At 58.8% G+C, this 16,981-nt stretch overlaps 6 protein-coding genes across 6 annotated transcripts; 4 read left to right on the top strand and 2 right to left on the bottom strand.

Moving 5' to 3' along the window:
- Window positions 1–5: 5 nt before the first annotated feature.
- On the bottom strand, window positions 6–1,104 carry MYCTH_2304045 (uncharacterized protein). Its single transcript, XM_003662843.1, has 5 exons — window positions 954–1,104; window positions 634–878; window positions 503–581; window positions 374–444; window positions 6–318 (listed from the first exon to the last, which is right to left on the bottom strand). The coding sequence occupies exons 2-5, from the start codon at window positions 742–744 to the stop codon at window positions 220–222; spliced, it is 360 nt and encodes a 119-aa protein (XP_003662891.1). The 5' UTR covers window positions 745–878; window positions 954–1,104; the 3' UTR covers window positions 6–219.
- Window positions 1,105–1,581: 477 nt separating this feature from the next.
- MYCTH_2304041 (uncharacterized protein) lies at window positions 1,582–3,348 on the top strand. Its single transcript, XM_003662842.1, has 2 exons — window positions 1,582–1,676; window positions 1,822–3,348. Exon 2 carries the CDS (start codon window positions 1,939–1,941, stop codon window positions 3,235–3,237), a length of 1,299 nt encoding a protein of 432 aa, XP_003662890.1. The 5' UTR covers window positions 1,582–1,676; window positions 1,822–1,938; the 3' UTR covers window positions 3,238–3,348.
- Window positions 3,349–4,850: 1,502 nt separating this feature from the next.
- MYCTH_2304039 (uncharacterized protein) lies at window positions 4,851–8,434 on the top strand. The gene is made up of 9 exons (XM_003662841.1): window positions 4,851–6,090; window positions 6,170–6,352; window positions 6,410–6,594; window positions 6,684–6,721; window positions 6,791–6,864; window positions 6,950–7,162; window positions 7,233–7,435; window positions 7,662–7,718; window positions 7,968–8,434. The coding sequence occupies exons 1-9, from the start codon at window positions 5,302–5,304 to the stop codon at window positions 8,164–8,166; spliced, it is 1,941 nt and encodes a 646-aa protein (XP_003662889.1). The 5' UTR covers window positions 4,851–5,301; the 3' UTR covers window positions 8,167–8,434.
- Window positions 8,435–9,499: 1,065 nt separating this feature from the next.
- Window positions 9,500–10,200, top strand: MYCTH_2304038 (uncharacterized protein). Its single transcript, XM_003662840.1, has one exon. The coding sequence runs from the start codon at window positions 9,817–9,819 to the stop codon at window positions 10,192–10,194; it is 378 nt and encodes a 125-aa protein (XP_003662888.1). The 5' UTR covers window positions 9,500–9,816; the 3' UTR covers window positions 10,195–10,200.
- A 2,781-nt stretch (window positions 10,201–12,981) lies between these two features.
- MYCTH_2304036 (uncharacterized protein) lies at window positions 12,982–14,219 on the top strand. Its single transcript, XM_003662839.1, has 3 exons — window positions 12,982–13,390; window positions 13,463–13,712; window positions 13,797–14,219. The coding sequence occupies exons 1-3, from the start codon at window positions 13,030–13,032 to the stop codon at window positions 13,939–13,941; spliced, it is 756 nt and encodes a 251-aa protein (XP_003662887.1). The 5' UTR covers window positions 12,982–13,029; the 3' UTR covers window positions 13,942–14,219.
- Window positions 14,220–14,364: 145 nt separating this feature from the next.
- Window positions 14,365–16,956, bottom strand: MYCTH_2304034 (uncharacterized protein). The gene is made up of 2 exons (XM_003662838.1): window positions 16,663–16,956; window positions 14,365–16,601 (listed from the first exon to the last, which is right to left on the bottom strand). Exons 1-2 carry the CDS (start codon window positions 16,776–16,778, stop codon window positions 14,534–14,536), a joined length of 2,184 nt encoding a protein of 727 aa, XP_003662886.1. The 5' UTR covers window positions 16,779–16,956; the 3' UTR covers window positions 14,365–14,533.
- Between the last annotated feature and the right edge of the window lie 25 nt (window positions 16,957–16,981).

Genomic DNA, 16,981 nt, shown 5'->3' with positions numbered 1-16,981 from the left:
TGAAGGGTTCGTTGCATAATTCATAACGTGCCAGCGACCGTCATTCTTCCGCTGGCTTAAGTCGCCATATGGCACTTCTACCGATGGACGTGGGCCCCGTTACCGTTTCGAAAAACCATGCTCGAATACCCCACTGGAGCTTCTCATCGCCACCACCGTCCCATCCATAGAGTCGATAGATCATTCATCGTGTCCCTGCAGCGCACCTGCTGCCGGTGCCTACCTGCCATACTTCTGGAATTCCCAGTCCCTGTTGTCGAGTGGACAGACTTGGCGCGCCTTGAGCCATCTAGAAATGCAGTGGAAATGGAATGCGTGCTGCACTGCGTTAACAGTTCTGCTAGCAGTTTGAGGGAGTAGGGAGTGATCGTACGTTGCAAATACCCCAAGCAACAGTGCATTCCTCGCTGGTAGCGGACGCTTGGTTCGCTTGACACTCGATGCCTAAAATGCCAGAAGTCAGCCGGAGAGTCCGGCCTTGATACAGCCAGGAGAGACGCACAGAGATCCATAATGTGGTTCCTGCAGATAGCGCAGTTGTCGACGACAATGTCCCATGCCCACAAAGCGACAGCGTTCCACTGAAGCCCCGTCAGCACCAAACATAGCAGCTGGAGCCTGCGACGTATATACCTTCTTCACCTCAAACCGCTTCTTTCCCTCTTTCCCTTCGCCGTCGGCGGCGCCCTTATTCTTGACAACTGCTACTGAGGCGGGCGCATCGGTCATCTCAACGTCGGCCATGGTGACGGCTGTCAAAGATTCTCGCCAAATTCGTAGTGTGGAGGTTTGGGTTCAGCTGTCGGAGCGCAAATCAAAAAGGTAGACGTCAGATTGCTAGGCCTTCGGTTGTCGAGTTGTTCGGGGGTCAGGGTTCTCTTGATTCCCAGGCAACGCTCGTTAGCCTCCGCTTTAGCGAATTGGGATCGTGGCATCAAATGCAAACTTCTCACCTGGTTTCTTGGAGCCGCCTTTGCACGAAAGCGCTGCTCGATATCCCAAAGGCCAACGCAGTTTGGCGAGAAGATATTGTAGTCGGCAGGTGACAGACGCCCTGGACAGCAGTCGTAGGTCAGCTAGCTGTTGGAGAGGATGTCGACTGCCCCGCCATAGTAGCCTACGAGTCCTGTTTAGTGTATGTACTACTAGGTACCTGAACAGGCAGGATATCTGGATAGTTACATATCCCCACCTTTTACATACTGCGTACGTAGTAGGTACCATTCACGGAGGGCGCCCAACCATCTCCGTGCCTGCCTTGGGCTTCCGTACTAGGTACAACTCTTATGCTTTCTGCCTCTCATCGTGGCGTCTGGGTTTTACACTGAGACAAGCCTGTCACAAAAGGGTCGAAGATCGCCCATACATTGCTTGCTTCACCCCAAGAGAGCGAACTTTGGGGACGAGGAAACATAGTACTGGCTGTACCGTGCAGGTATCGATACCGAGCAGGGGTCAATGAAGGGGCCGGGGGTGATGAAAGAACCTCCGCTTTCAGCCTTGCCGGAATGAACTAACTCCAAGTAGTGCAGGTAGGACAGCACCGCCCAGCCTCCATCGCACACGCAGTGATGCGGACGGGTCAGCTTCTCCCCACCCTCCTTGAGAAAGTCGAGTACCAAACCAACATGCACCGAGCAAGCATTGATAAACAGAATACATCTTGTACCATTTCAGTAATACCACCTTATTTCCATCTCTTAACCATTCACCATTGCAGTGCGTCGCTTTGCGGCAGTTTGTCGGTTCTCGCCTGCCTCTTCCCCAGCATTTTCTCCAATCACTGACTGACTCGTTGCCCCGCCCAGGGCAAGCAAACAGACCGTCGACTGACATTCATTCCATCTCATCAACGCGGGGGAGTCCTTCTTTCCCGGCTCGGCCAGCACGTTTTTAATTAAGGTTTCGCACGAACAACTCAGAACTGCTTGCGCAACCATGGAACAACAAACAGCACAGCTGCCACCCAAAAAGAGCACGCCAGCTCGGCGACGCCCCATGCGGCCTGTGAACTCGCCCGCTCGCAAGACGTACGCCTCAGAGAACGACATGCCGAGCGAAGCCACATTCCCACTCGAGATCGCGGGGCCTTTCACGCCCAGGAAGTCCGCCTCAAACAGCTCGGCACCGCCATCGCAGCCCAATCAAGGCAAATCTAAACCGCGGAACGGGAACAAGGGACGGGTCAAGCAAGTCTCGTCGCCGGGGCCTGGCAAGCAAGGGCGGACAACACCTCCGCACTCAACAACATCCAAGCCAATTGCTACAGCCGCTTTTGCCGGCGCGACATTCCACGCGTCCCCGGCTCCCTCCTCCCTCCCGATCCCAAGCTTCTTGTCCAAGGCCCTGGACTCGCCCTCAGTGCAGGAAACAGACCATGCCAGTCGCGAGCCTTCGCCGCCTGCGACCGATTCCGAGGCAGCCCCCACACCGCAGCACCGTCTGCTATCCGCAAATGATGCCCGACAAGAGTCACCCCTTGATATCTTCTTCCGTGCAGACCGGGCTGAGAAAGAGCGGGCGCGCCGCGCAAGCTCTGCCAACATTCTCGGGCAACGTCCGATTCCTCTTTCTCCTCCCTCTCATGTACGCTCTCCGGCGGAGCCCAGAACTGTCCCCAGCGGACGGTTTGGTACTGGCACCCGCCGGCCTGTGCCCCAGCGCAATTCATCCGCCGGCATCCCCGCCAGCGAGCTTGATGGCACACCCGAAACGGTGATTGGGCCGGCGCTCTCCAAGCCTTACCAGGAACGTATTCGCGAGGCCATATCCAACAAGAAGCAGGGCGACGCCGCTCAGAAGCCCACGCCACTGCAGGACCAGGCGGCAATAGACATGAGCGAGCGGCTGAAGCAGTTTCTGGCTATACCCTCGATCCGGAGCGGGCAACAGCCTTCTCAAGCGCCCGAGACGTCCCCGCAAGGACCTACTGATGCGCCGCCGCATCCTTTCTCGTCAGGGCCCCAGCCTCCGCACCCATCTGGCTTCCTGCCTGCTTTCTCGGTGGGATCCCAGCCCCCTCCATCTGCCGCTTACCACACGCCACCACCCTTTGCCACGGGGACTCAACACCCGGTCCTCGCACCTTCGGCTCCGGTCTCTATGACTTCTCCGGCTGTGAACGGGAGTCGTTCGGCCGACATTTTGCACATGGAGGAGAGCCTGCGGCGCATGCTGAAGCTGAACCTCAGCCCGGCCCCGGCAGGACCTCAGCCGACTAAGTACCAGAGCTCCTGAACAGGATGGAGGAGTTGGCCAGTGGACGGTATTACTTGGCCAATAGTGGGGTTGGGAAGAAAAACATATTTGGAGCAGCCTTCTCTGGGTCAGTTCGTCATTGGGATCTCCCTATCGGATCTGGAATCATGTTTATCAGCCTTGCCTCCTTTCCTCCTTTTTATTCTTGTCCTTCCTTTTTTTTTTTGCATTATTTACGTCTTCTATTTCCGGGCGTTTAGAATGGTTGGGGTTGGTTTCTTCTACGAGTGCTGGGTGGGAACTCACCGAGGGTTTCGGAAGCATCTGGGAGCGGCGGTGCCACGGCGCGATCGGTCGGTCAAATCTTGTGTGTTGTGTTTTCTGGGCACAGGGCATGGGCGCAAATTTCCTCGGCTTCTCGATTGCATCATTCATCGGCGCGATGGATGGCGGCGGTTACGTTCATTGCTTCCTTTTCTTTCTTTCTTTTTTTTTCCCTTTTTGTTCTATTTCTCTTCTTTTTTTGTTTTACTTTCCCGTCATACCCGCCATCGGTTACTTCTATCCCGGATCGGCGGCACTTCCCTCCCCTTCATCTATTCGCACCCGACATTGACTATGGGCCCCGAACTTTAAGAGAGGCGGACACACTACGGTGATCGTTCGCGAGAGACGGTTTTGGTGTGAAAGGTTCGGGGGGAGTCAAGCGGTAGGGGAAAAGACCAGGGGCCAAGACACCACGGAGGCCGCGAGGGAGAAGATCGGATGCATCTTTTCTTTTGCTTTTTTTGCCACGTTGGCGAGCCATGATCTCTTGGGCTTATGTCATCTCTTCTTTCCACATGTTTCGTTCGGAGCGGGCATGAACTCATTTGAGGGATGCATGGAGCATACTGGTCTCTTCTACATCGGATACCCCGTTTACCGCCGGGTGCTGGAGCTTTCTGGGCTGGGGAAGGTTTGGGTTTCGGGAATTCGACTCGCAGTGAGTGGTCGGTACGCATGGTCTGGTTTCTATTTCCCAGGCAAGTATCACGGCGACAGAGTGGGTTTGGGCGTGGGTGGGAGGAATAGATGGTGAAAGCATACAAGGCGCTTAATCGCTTTCGCGGCTGTTTGTGTTGGCCACGGGTTGGTCTTGTTCAGCAAGCATACCTTCAGTCGCGGAACGGGGCTTGGGAGTCAGCAAGGAGGAGTGGCCAATATGTGGAATGTTGGCAGGAAGGGAGAGGGTGGGCAATTTGCGGGCCTTGATCCGCATCGCCCAGCACATCATCGCTCGAATCATCAACGGTGAAGTGCAACAAGAAGAAGAAGAGAGGAAGCAGAAAAAAAACAAAAAAATAAGGGGGCAGATATTGTGGATTCGGCCTTCGACAAGTTTAACAGAACTATAACTAGGGATAGTTTTGCAGGTCGAAAAGACACATGATGTCTCCCACCTTCAGGTTCCTGCACTTTTGATTCGAGCTTTATTGCGGATGCGTGAACCCCAGAGATAGCCTATTCCTCCTAATTGAGAAGTTAAGGTTCCCTCCAAGTCTGCTGTAGAAGGGCTCTTACAGGGCGTGGTACTTTTTAGGTGTTTTGAGTGTTTCCGGAAGGCGAGATGACAGAGCTTGGGTCTGTCAAGTCCACAACCTAGAAACCCCCAAGTTCCGAACGCAACCACTCATACAAGCAGACCCAGCACCGTCCTCACAACATAGTCCATCCGTTCTTTCCGCTCCGAGCGCCAACCTCTCCCTTTCCCATCATCCTTCAAACACACAACCCTTCTCTGCCTGAATCGTCACGTGACCTTCCGCTGACAATCACGACTATCTTTCATCAGCAATGGTCCTTGTTTGGGGCTGGAGGTCCATTGAGCTTTGTCTACCGGGTCGCCATTCGCAGCTCGACACTGATTCCAAATCACCCTGTTCCGGTGGGAGTTCCCATATTTTTTTTTTTTTTTTTGCTAATCAATTCCACTCTTGTATTTTCCTGATCTCTCCTCGGCCGACTACTGGAACAAACAACAAATAGACAATCCCGTCGTCGAGGTAACAACAAGACGAGAACAGTCACTTACAGGGCTGGGTGCCTGGCTTATCATCAGCCATGACTGGCAATCGGGCCATTGACATCAACGGTGGGGAGGACGAGGATGAGGCACTGCGGATTGCGATTGCCCTGTCGCTGGGGAAGGAGCCGGAGCCACCTTCGTCGCCTCGCGGTCGGCCCGGGACGGACCAGGTGATTGATCTCACGCACGACGACGACGGCCACGCTGGCGATTCCGGCAAGGGCAGCGCAGGGGAGGGCGATGACGATGTCGTCATCTTGGCCGCCCACGGCGATGTCGGCCGTTCTGGGCCTCGGCAGAAGGACGAGACGGCGACGGCGTCAACCGCGCAGCAGACGACTTCCGTGTCCGTATTCTCCGCCCTAGGGCTGGATCGGAGGAAAATGGAGGAGGAGCGGCTGGCGAGGCTGAGCAAGAGGAAGGCATCTTCTCAGGTTGGGGATGACGGGCAGCCGGCTGCGAGACCAGCGCAACGGCCGAGGATAGCGGATGAAGAGAAGGGGGAAGTGACGTCGTTGGAGGGGAGGACGTCGACAGGGCATGGCTCATCATCACCCTCGTCCAGACCGGATCTACCGCTGAACCCGTCAAGGTCATCGACATGTCCCGGCCTCCACTTCCCCCGAGGCGTTGTCAAAAAGACCTGGGCGTACGGCCAGCCCCGGCGAGGCGACGACATCAAGATCGAGGAAGTTCTTCAGAAGCAGCACCTCCACCTCGCCGTCCTGAGCTCTTACCAGTGGGATGAGGAGTGGATGCTGTCCAAGATCGACATCGCGCGGACCAAGCTGATCCTTGTGGCATTTGCTGCCGACGAAGCGCAGGTAAGGGTTTATCTCTTCTGTCCGGAGTTGGGCGGGCGGGCGAAACGAGCGGGTTTGACTGACGGTGTGAGGCGGACAGAAAGAGGAGATGAGGTCCAACGTGCCGCGCGACAGGATCCGGTTCTGCTTCCCGCCCATGCATGGCATTGGCTCGATGCACTCCAAGTTGATGCTGCTCAAGTACGAAAACTACCTGCGGATTGTGGTGCCTACGGGGAACTTAATGTCGTTTGACTGGGGGGAGACCGGGACTATGGAAAACGTAGGTTTTTTTCCGGTCCCGCAACTTACGGTGTCGAGTATGCTGACAGCGCGGCAGATGGTGTTTATTCTCGACCTCCCAAAATTTGAAACCGCGGAGGGACGGGAGGCGCAGAAGCTCAACCGGTTCGCCGATCAGCTCTTCTACTTTCTCCGCGCTCAAGGACTCGATGAGAAGCTTGTAGACAGCTTACGCAACTACGACTTTACCGAGGCCGGTCGTTACGAATTTGTGCACACAATGTGAGGAAAACCCGGCTGCCGCCGCCGCCGCCGAAGCCCCAATCGCGCTCCCATCGTGGCTGCGCAATGCTAACCTACCACTTCCCCAGCCCGGGATCTCATACCGGAGACGATGCCTTGAGAACAGGTGAGATCACTCCATCGGCCATGATTCCTTCGTATGCAAGATGGCGTGGTTGACACAGCATGCCAACAGGATACTGCGGCCTTGGCCAGTCAGTTAACGCCCTGGTCGGCACTCGTTCAGAGCCCGTCGAGCTGGACCTTGTGGTGAGCCCGGACCTGTCCCAGCTCTACGACTCGCTTCTCTGCTTGACGGTCATGCAGTGTTGAATCATACTTACCAAGTACCCAGTGCGCGTCTCTCGGGGCGGTCAACTACGGCCTGCTTACGTCGCTCTACTACGCTTGCCTGGGCGATCCTCTTCGAGAGTACGAGGAGCGGGCGTCTGGGAGTCAGAGAAATCGTGACGCGTTTACAAGCAGGGCAATTTCCTTGGTTAAGGAACACATGCGGATATTCTTTCCCTCGCGTGAGACGGTTCTACGGAGCAAGGGAGGAAAAGACGTTAGTTTTGTTTGCTTGCTGACCGGCGCATCCCCCCGTAAGCTAACAACTCGCTCTGTCTGGAAACTAGGGCGCGGGAACAATATGTCTCCTGTCCAAGTGGTGGCAAGCCCCAACGTTTCCCCGGGAACTCGTACGAGACTGCAAGTCGGTCAGGCAGGGCGTGCTCATGCACACCAAGGCCCTCTACGTTAGGCCCTGCAGTCCCACCTCGCAACAGTCCGGCCGCTGTTTTGCCTACGTAGGCAGCGCCAACCTCTCCGAGAGCGCCTGGTACGTATCTGACTTTAGTCTTTCTCCGGCTGCGAGGAACAGTGTTGGAACGGTGCGTCGCGCCTCTGGGTTGCGTGTTCCTCTCACCCAGTCCGTTGCGCTCCAAGACCTGAGAGCGCCACCGATCCCTCGCAGATTGCCTTCTCCCCCCCGGCCCGCTCAAATGCAACTCCACTGCTGGCACAATGTCCCCGAGATATCGAGTCCAAGCTGACCAGCGATGCAGGGGCCGACTCTCCAGGGACCGCGCGTCGGGCAAGCCCAAGCTCACATGCCGCAACTGGTACGTGCCTTTGCCCTCCCCCAACATTGCACAATCGTTTCACAGTCCGCGCACACCTCAATTTTGCACCCAAATCCCTCCTTCTCTTTTCCATGTCTCCCACATCTCCCCGCGACCTGCATTGCAGCAACGTACCCCCCCCCCTTTCTTCCCCCCCGACCCAACACACAATTCTTCCACGGAGCTCTGTTAGTGGCTAATCAATGTATGGCCCCGGTGTGGGGGAACGACACACGCGCGCGCGCGCAGGGAATGCGGTGTCCTCCTCTGTACTGATAGAACGGTGGAAGGAAGCAGCGGTGCGGGCAGCGACAACCTGGGCGTATTTGACGGGTGCGTGCCGGTCCCAATGGAGTGGCCAGGACGGGCCATCTCTGGGGAGGGAGGGGAGGGGATGGCGGCCAAGGACAAGGATGCCAGGACGCCTTGGTTCTACGCGGAAGGGTGAATACCCTAGTTCCGATACCTCAAGCTTCCAGAATCTTTGGAATTGGGGCAAAATGTCGTTTCTTGTTCCCAACAGAACCTAATCCGTATCGTTGTTTACTTGCCCCTTTGAAGGGCTCAGCCTAGCGGGAACCCCTGCAATAGCCAAGCTTCACGCAGATGATTTCCAAAAACACGGAGTACGGATTACCTTCCTACAAGTACGGATCCGCTGCGTGCAAAAGGCATCTTGACGTCGCCACTCGGCCCAAAGAGTCCACAGATACAACATGCACATGCGGCACCTGCAGCCCTCCTCCATCAAAGTGACAACCGGCCACTTCCCTGATGGTAGACCAGTAGTCTAGGGTCTAGTGCATGTCCCTGCGGCAAAAAAATGCAACCTAAATCAGACATTCCATGTGTTTCTTGGCAAGGTAATTACTGCTTAGTCCCGGGGGGATTGACTTGGATAGTGGACTCGTGGGTTTCCAGATCGCGTAGGGATTTTTTTTTTTTTTTTTTTTTTTTGGCGTGAAGATGACACTCCGGGAAGAATGGAAGAATGCTAGTTTTAAGCTCGGAAAAAGTGCCGGGGTTGTCGTCAAATGTCGAGTTGTCCGGGAAACGTCAGGTTCGGGGCCGCGCACAGCAGATGATCGCGTCGTGACGGCTATCTGGGGGGCAAACTCTGTTGAGGAGAACCTATGCATGGCATGCAGCTCTTCTGACCACACCAGCACTGCATGTAGGTCAAGGATCGCGGATAATTTCCGTGTTGTCCGTTGTGGTTCTAACTAGTTCGCTTGTAAAACCGGGGGGTGGTTGGGGGTTGGGGGTAAATAAAACCTGGGGGTTATTTTTAGGCGTTGTTTGGTCTGGGGGGGAAGGGGGTAGGGGAAGGGGACGGCTCTCTCACAGCCATCTCTGAGTCCCCCACGGGTCGGACTCGGAGAGAGAGAGAGAGGTACCGGGGCGGTATTGAGAGCCTACATGCGTCACCTTTGATGGACGAAAGCTGTCAGGGAGACAGGAAGGAAAGAGTCTGGCTCTCTGTTACACCGAGCTATGCATATATGGACCTCCTGCGGTGTGCGTGAGGTGCTTCGCCTACGAATCTTTGGTCATTTACGCGTATGCTCCTGTCCAGAACTCATGCAAGAAGGGTGCGTGAGGTCGACAGAGTAAAAGTATATAGTTCCCGGCCTCGCCCTCTAAGACACCCCCTTCACTTTAGCATCGTGGACATCTCCAGAGTTCTAGGCCTGCTCAGCTCTTGGTCGATACCTCTGGCTCTCTTTTACTCTCTGACTGTTCTGTCCACGCCGGGGCCTGTCTTCCCATCTAATTCTAAACTTAAGAAAGACACGGCTCCATATCAACGCTTCAGAGGTAAGGAGGTATCTCTTTTGGTCTGCCCCATCGTTCTCGAATCCCATCCCTTCTGTCTTCCAAGGCCCGGCCATATTCCTGGCATTATCATTTGCCATCTCATACGCGACATTGTTACGTTACCCTTGTCTGTATTCCGTTCGCGGCTAACTCAAACCTGTCAAGACTTCCAAGACCATGAACGCTGCTCCCCGGCCGACTTTCACGGGGTTCGTGGCGACCACGATTGTAAGTCGCTCTCCTTTCGTTTGACGCCCCTTGCCGCCGTCATCGGCACCCAATGGCTCTCCTTGACCCCCCGCCGCCCGACTACTTACTGCCTGGTAGCGAGCAATGCACTGATTCTGTCGAACAGGACGCCGCGTACCTCGTCGAGGCGGCGGCGGTGGCTAGGACACTGCCACGCCTCGTGGGCTGCAACGGGGACGCCCGAACCCTGGTGCGGAGCGGCGCCGTGCTCGTCCACGGGGACGAGTACAAGCGCTGGAAGGACGGGCGGAAGTGGTCGGACGGCCGGAACCTGAAGAACGGGTTCAACATTTACCGGGAGCTGGCCACCGACCCCGCCGACTGCATGACCAGGGAGGAGCTCGTAGGTTTTTTTTTTTTCTTTTCCCTTCCCCTCCTCTCTCTCTCTCTCTCTCTCTTTCTCTCTTAAAGGATGGTGTCTCCAGAGCGTAGCACCGGACCTATGCTGGCTTCACGACGGGCATTGCTCGTTGGGCCTTCCCGTGGGAACGCCAACCAGGATATGAATCACTGACTTCTCGACCCTAGCAGGACGAAGAGCGGAAAAGGGGGGAGCTTTACGCCTTCCTCGACGCCCACGTAGGACGCGAGGGGAGCAAGAGGGGAGGCCTGGTCAAAAAGGCCATCAAGCTCGAGATTGGCGGCCAGCAATGGGGGCTGGTCGCCTACCACACATTGGCCGACGCCCTGACCGGCAACCTCGTCCGCCCCCGGTCCAGTCCCCTGGGGACCCAACTGGTGGCCTGGGGGCTCAGCCCGGACTTCTTCGCGCAGCCGCGCAAGGCTGCCCGCACCGCCGTCATGGCCGACGACGACGGCACGAGCTCGGCTGCCGACTGTAAGTAGCAACACCACCCCTCCCCCCCTCCCCCCCCCCGCGGAAACCTCGCCGTGCCCCGCCAAAGTAAGCAGTAGCAGCACAACCCAACTGACGTCGTGTGACAGGGAAGTCGTGGTACAAGGCCCGCAGGGTGGTACGCGGGCAGTACCTCCAGTCCAGCGCGGCCGCGGGTCCCCAGCACCAGCACCAGCACCAGCAGCCAGGGCAGACCGCCGCTGCCGCCACGGCTGTCCGCGAGATCAGCCCAGACAGCGGCGTCGACGTCGACTCCTCGCCGGCCGCCGGCGCGGTTGCGTCGGGCCCCGCCTCCTCCGACACCACCCCCTCCTCCCCTACCGCCGCCGCCGCCGCCGCCGACCCCTTCGCCCCGAAGCTGTCCCCGCTGCCAGCAGCTCCGCCCTTTCCCGCTCCCGCTCCGGCTCCCGCTCCGGCACCTCCCGTGCCTTCGTCTAGAGCGGTGGTCGCCCCGGCCGTGTGCGACCGACAACAGCAGCAACAGCAACAACAACAACAACAACAACAACATCAGCAACAACGGCAACGACAAGGGCGACAGCGGGAGCAAGAGTTCCGGGGCCACCCGCTCAACGGGCGCGCCGCGGCGCGCGAGGCCGCCGCCCGGGCAGCTGTCCTGTGCGGGGCTGTGAGGAGCGACGTCTTCCTGGGCGCCGAGGAGGCCCCGAGGGAGGGATCGACGGAGAAGTGGTGGGACTGGTGCTGCGAGTGAGGAAGAGAAGCGGTTCCTTTTTTGTTTTTTTTTGTTCTGGTGTCGGGATGGGAGATGGTGAACGGGGAATAAAAGGAATACGATAAACGATGCTTGGTTTAAGGCGTTTCTAGATGGCGGATAATTGATACCCTTTTGCTTGTGTCTCTATATCTCTAGTAAGCCCTTGTTCTTTAGTTGGTGATACCTACTCGTTGCCGTAAGGAAATTTCAGATGTCCGAGCGCTAAGTTAGATGCTCTTATCTTCCGACGAGCGTGGAATCAGTGCCTGATCTGGGCCTGTCGTCGACCGCGTTTCCAGCGTGATCTAACCTAGCGCCAAGCGCTGCGCTACTCGGTCGGGGGGAGCCCGAGCTGTCGTGGGAGCTGCGGATGATTGCATGTCCTCAGCCCTAGCAGTGGAGCCTGGAACCTGGGGTCCTGGAGCTCTGTGCAATAATGTTCCATCGCCTCGGCAGTTGCCCACGTGGTTATCGGGGTTGGGCGCCCCACTTTTCCCCCCTGCCGTTTTTTTCTCCAATTCAACGTCCAAGCATCAACTTCTTTACGCGCAACCCAAGACAACCCGCCCGAGCTCACGTGCCGGACCCCAGCCAGCATCCACTTAACGCTCTTAGACCTTTCTACTTCTCATATAAGAGACGAACCAATCGATCATGTTGAAATAAGACCGGCAGCCTTGCGCTCAATTGCCCCAGTCATTCCTTCCTCCCGTCCACGCGTTCTCGGCAGCAGGCAGTCGCGGGGCGAGGAACCGCAGCGTTCCAATTGGTAGGGGCCCCGGGAGAGTTCCTCCTTCATTACTGTACTGTACATACATACATACCCGAGACACACGCCGTGAAAGAGGTTCTCGCCACCCCTGGAACCACTTTGCCGGGAGCGAGTTGCCCGCAGAGACTCGGCAGCTCGCAGAAACCGTCAGCTTTGTCGCGGGCAAAAAGGGTCGTCATCGAAGCTGCATCGGGGACCCGCATATTCCGCGCGAAGCAAGCAGTGACCAGAGATCCGGCACGCCAAGTCCAGTCGGCTCCCCACAAAGAAACGGGAGCCTTTTCTGCGCGCCTTCTCTGCGCGCCTTCAACGCTCAGCTTTTGCTTTGGAACGGTGCCGAAGCTCGGGGTCCATTTGCGAGGCTCAGGGTCTGGCTTTATTGAGCAGTCGAGGAACGACCGGGAAGCATTGCATTGAGAGGCGACACCGTGTCATCGGGGCACGCGCACGACGACCATGTTGTTGTTATTGTCCACGACACCGGCCTCTGCCGGGCTATGGCATGGCGTCCCCATTGGCGCTGGGAAGGCGGGCTTGCTAAGGAGTGTGGCGACGGGTCTCTGTGGAGGCCCCAACGTCGGGGGCGCGCGGTGTCTGAGCAGTAGTAGAGCGCTGTGGCAGCAGAGCTCCTTATGGCGTCCGGGATCAGCTCGCTTGGTGAGGGCAAGGGCAAGTCGTCTTGGGCTTCTGACAGGAATCCCATCTCCTGCAAGCGCGCAATGGTTCGTCGCCTCGACCCGGTCGAGGAGCCGCGATGGCCAGCAAGGTTCCGAGAGCGAGAAACCCGAGACCGGCTTGAGGACGGAGAGCAGGTATGGATCCCCGCGCCGTTCCCTTCTCCGTGGGCCGCGAGACCTGAGGAGCCCCTTTTCCTCAAGTCCACACCATCTGCTCCGTCCCCATGCCGCTGACGTCGTTCCTACCCAGCCCTTCGCCTAAGCGGGATCCCGCGGCCGCAATCCGCAACATTATACCCGCCGTATCCAATGCGAACCTGCGTGAGAACATATACACCATTCCTAACATCCTAACCGCCTCCCGCCTCGTTGCCGCGCCCTTCATCGGGTACTGCATCCTGCACGACTACCATGCCGCCGCCTTAAGCCTGTTCGCCTACGCCGGCATCACCGACGCACTCGACGGCTGGATCGCCCGCCGCTGGAATCTCAAGACGGTCGTCGGCACCGTCATCGACCCCATGGCCGACAAGACGCTGATGACGGTGCTGACGGTCGCCCTGGCCATGAAGGGCGCCCTGCCGCGTACGACCGTCCCCGCCATTCCCGTCATGCTACGGCCTCGCAGCTAGCTAACCAGCCTTGATTGAGATACAGTCTGGCTTGCCGTCATCATCCTCGGTCGAGACGTCGGCCTGGCCATCTCGGCCATCTACTACCGCTGGATATCCCTGCCGCCCCCCAAGACCTTTGCACGCTACTGGGACTTCTCACTACCCTCGGCCGAGGTGCATCCGACCCAAATCAGCAAGTACAACACGGCACTGCAGCTGGGCCTGATGGGACTCACCACCCTCGCCCCCGTGATCCCGGCCGTGGATATGAGCATGCCGCTGGGCATCCTGCAGTACGTCGCGGCCCATTCCCCCTCCCCCCCACTTTTTTTTTCTCTCTTCCTTTTAAGTGTCGCTGTCAGCTAACGCAAGCGCAGGTACGTCGTCGCGACGACAACCATCTGGAGCGGCGCTAGCTATGTCTACAGCAAGGACGCCGTCAGGATCCTGACGCCGCAGGAGGTCGAGGAGAAGAAGGCTGAGGCGAAGAGAGCGGAGGACAAGAAGACAGATGCTCGGTGACGCACTTGGGAAGAACATCAATCTTTATTTCCCCCGCTCGTATGGTGCCTGCAAGACAACACGGCAGAGCGCATACTTGACTCTTGCCAACTTTCATGGCAGCTCCCTTGATACCGGGAGCTGAGGGGGGATGTGGGGGAGCAACTCTGCGAGATTCCGAGTCCTGTGGACTTTCTTTACCTGTACTTGTACATATAAAAAACGTGTCTGCGGCGTTGGCGTCGCGGTATCAGCAGGCAATCACCCAGCCTTCGAACACCCTGGCTGGCGCAAGCAAACAAAAAAAGTAAAAAAGAAACTAATTATGCTACAACATGGCCCGCCCGTTTTTTCCTTTTCCCCGATCGCTTCAATGACCTCTGCTCCGTCTTCCAATGAACGAGATAAATACAGGCGACCTGGGGGAAGGCAGACCATGTAAAACAAAAAAACAATGTATCTATCTAAACCTCCCAAAAAAAAAAAACAATCTCCGCAGCGCTAATTATTTTTTTTATACACAAACACAAAATCATCATCAACATCATCTCTTATCGTGACAAGACAACCAACCCCCATGTACCGCCCCGGTTCACCATGCTCAGCGCCGGCTTCACAGGTCGGCAACCCTGCTCTTGGCATCCAGCGTCTCCAGGTCCTCCGCCCCGGTGAGATCCAACCCTTCCAATGCCGCTGCCGGTGCTGCTGCCCCTGCCCCCTCCCGCTGCTGCTGCTGCTGCTGCTGCTCGCTCCGCGGCGGCGGCGGCGGCGGCGTCGGCCCTCGCCTCTGCGAGCGCCTGACGTGGCCGAGCAGCTTGACGAGCCCGGCGGGGGTGACGCCCTCGATGCGGCGGGCCTGCGCGATGGTCTCGGGGCGGGCGCGGGAGAGGGCGGCCTTCTCGACGATGGAGAGGCCGAAGATGGCGGAGTAGTCGAGGTCGCCCGGGAGGCGGAGGTCCTCGTCGCGGCGCAGGCGGGCGGCCTCGGCGGCCTGCATGCGCACGTAGGGCTCGTAGACGACCTCGATGGCCACGCGCTCGCGCACGCGCGCGGGGAACTCGGCGTCGTTCACCCCGGGGATGCGCGACGTCAGGTGCTCGGGAAGCACCCCCGGCAGGCGGAGCACCTCGCAGCCGTCGCGGCGCTTGCCGCCGCCGCCGTCGGACTCGTTTGTCAGGACGGGGACGCCGAGGCGGCGCCAGGCCTCGGCGCTCAGGACGGTGTCGCGCAGGATGCGGCGGAGGTCGGCGCGGCGCTGGGCGTCGTCGCGGAAGCGGCGCCAGCGGGCGTCCGAGACGACCCCCCACTCGCGGCCGAGCGGGGTCAGGCGGGAGTCGGCGTTGTCGGCGCGGGCGCTGAGGCGGAACTCGGAGCGCGAGGTGAACATGCGGTAGGGCTCCGAGACGCCCTTGGTGACGAGGTCGTCGATCATGACGCCGATGTAGCCGTCGGCGCGCGAGAGGGAGACGCCCGGCAGCGAGCGGGCGGCGCGGCCGGCGTTGATGCCGGCGATGATGCCCTGGCCCGCGGCCTCCTCGTAGCCCGTGGTGCCGTTGATCTGGCCGGCCAGGTAGAGGCCGCGGATCGCCTTGGTCTCGAGCGTGCGCTTGAGGCTGCGGGGGTCGACGTAGTCGTACTCGACGCCGTAGCCGGGCTGCAGCATCTCGGCCTTCTCGAGGCCGCGGATGGTGCGGAGGAGCTGCAGCTGCGCGTCGGCGGGCACCGTCATGCTGAGCCCGTTGGGGTAGATGACGTCGTTGTCGAAACCCTCGGGCTCGAGCCAGACGATGTGCCGCTCGCGGTCGCCGAAGCGGATCACCTTGGACTCGAGCGAGGGGCAGTAGCGGGGCCCCTTGACCGTCTCACGGATGTGGATCGTCTTGTCCAGGTTGGCGCGCACAATGTCGTGCGTGGCCGGGCTGGTGTAGGTCGCGTAGCAGAGGAGCTGGTCCTGGACGGCGACGGCGTCGTTGAGGTAGCTGAAGGGCACGGGCGGTTCGTCGCCGCGCTGCTCCTCGAGTATGTCCCACTCGATGCTGTCCTTGGCGATGCGCGGGGGGGTGCCCGTCTTGAGGCGGCCGAGCTGGAAGCCGGCGTCGCGGAGCGACTTGCTCAGGCCGAACGTCGCCTGCTCGCCCATGCGGCCGGACGGGTAGGCCTCGAGGCCGATGTGGATCTCGCCGCCCAGGAAGGTGCCGGTGGTGATGACGACCTGGCTCGTGGGCAGCACCTCGCCCGACTCGAGGCGCACGCCCGTGATCTTGCTCTTGGCGCCGTCGGCGGCCGGGTCGTCGTGGTTGTCGGCGATGACAATGTCGGATACCCTGCCGAGGACGATGGACAGGTTCGGGTACGCCTCGAGCTCCTCGCGCATGTGCTTCTTGTAGAGGGCCCGGTCGATCTGGGCGCGAGGCCCCCATACGGCCGGACCCTTTCTCCGGTTCAGCACCCTGAACTGCACGCCCGCCTTGTCGATGATGCGTCCGGCCAGCCCGTCCAGGGCGTCGATCTCGCGCAGGATGGTGCCCTTGCCGATGCCACCGAAGCTCGGGTTGCACGAGCAGACGCCAAGGTTGTCAATGGAGGGCGTTATGAGGGCGGTTCGGGCGCCCGCGCGGGCTGCTGCGGCGCATGCTTCGGAGCCGGCGTGGCCACCGCCAATCACGACGACATCAAACGGCCTGCATTGGTAGGGAAATGGTCAGCACCATGATGAGATGGACCGGATCGCGTCTCTCTTACCTCGAATCGGTTCCGACTGTTGCAAAAGTCCTCCGCTTGGAAATCCCCGTTCCGTTGCGGCGCACTGGCCGCCGAAGCGGCCTACTGAGGCCTCTGGGAAGCCACAGCTTCGTCATGGCGTCAGGATTCTGCTACCGACCGAGGTCTTTATGAAGAAGATGGGCGGTTGAGATGGCGGATGCGGCAAGAACAGAAAATCGATCACCGATAAGCGATAAGCGATGCAAGGGCAGTGTACGGAGTACTGTGTAGGGGTCCGCAGCGGAGCAGTCATTGCTGGATACGGAATAAATCCCGTTAATGACACTACCACATAGGG

The sequence above is a fragment of the Thermothelomyces thermophilus genome, chromosome 3, assembly GCF_000226095.1.
Source record: "Thermothelomyces thermophilus ATCC 42464 chromosome 3, complete sequence".
NCBI classification, from domain to species: domain Eukaryota; kingdom Fungi; phylum Ascomycota; class Sordariomycetes; order Sordariales; family Chaetomiaceae; genus Thermothelomyces; species Thermothelomyces thermophilus.
Note: the sequence above shows the minus strand (reverse complement) of the source record. Positions and strands in the feature narration are given on the sequence as shown.

Excerpts from the sequence above, each read along its gene's own strand:
- MYCTH_2304034 (XM_003662838.1), bottom strand. The coding sequence starts at position 16,778 with ATGACGAAGCTGTGGCTTCCCAGAGGCCTCAGTAGGCCGCTTCGGCGG. Across the intron at positions 16,602-16,662 it reads ACAGTCGGAACCGATTCGAG|GCCGTTTGATGTCGTCGTGA; the intron begins GTAAGAGAGACG and ends CTACCAATGCAG.
- MYCTH_2304041 (XM_003662842.1), top strand. The coding sequence starts at position 1,939 with ATGGAACAACAAACAGCACAGCTGCCACCCAAAAAGAGCACGCCAGCT.
- MYCTH_2304038 (XM_003662840.1), top strand. The coding sequence starts at position 9,817 with ATGGCTCTCCTTGACCCCCCGCCGCCCGACTACTTACTGCCTGGTAGC.
- MYCTH_2304039 (XM_003662841.1), top strand. The coding sequence starts at position 5,302 with ATGACTGGCAATCGGGCCATTGACATCAACGGTGGGGAGGACGAGGAT. Across the intron at positions 6,091-6,169 it reads TTGCTGCCGACGAAGCGCAG|AAAGAGGAGATGAGGTCCAA; the intron begins GTAAGGGTTTAT and ends TGAGGCGGACAG. Across the intron at positions 7,719-7,967 it reads AAGCTCACATGCCGCAACTG|GGAATGCGGTGTCCTCCTCT; the intron begins GTACGTGCCTTT and ends GCGCGCGCGCAG.
- MYCTH_2304045 (XM_003662843.1), bottom strand. The coding sequence starts at position 744 with ATGGCCGACGTTGAGATGACCGATGCGCCCGCCTCAGTAGCAGTTGTC. Across the intron at positions 582-633 it reads AGCGGTTTGAGGTGAAGAAG|TGGAACGCTGTCGCTTTGTG; the intron begins GTATATACGTCG and ends ACGGGGCTTCAG. Across the intron at positions 319-373 it reads TTGCTTGGGGTATTTGCAAC|CACGCATTCCATTTCCACTG; the intron begins GTACGATCACTC and ends AACGCAGTGCAG.
- MYCTH_2304036 (XM_003662839.1), top strand. The coding sequence starts at position 13,030 with ATGCCGCTGACGTCGTTCCTACCCAGCCCTTCGCCTAAGCGGGATCCC. Across the intron at positions 13,391-13,462 it reads CATGAAGGGCGCCCTGCCGC|TCTGGCTTGCCGTCATCATC; the intron begins GTACGACCGTCC and ends ATTGAGATACAG. Across the intron at positions 13,713-13,796 it reads ATGCCGCTGGGCATCCTGCA|GTACGTCGTCGCGACGACAA; the intron begins GTACGTCGCGGC and ends ACGCAAGCGCAG.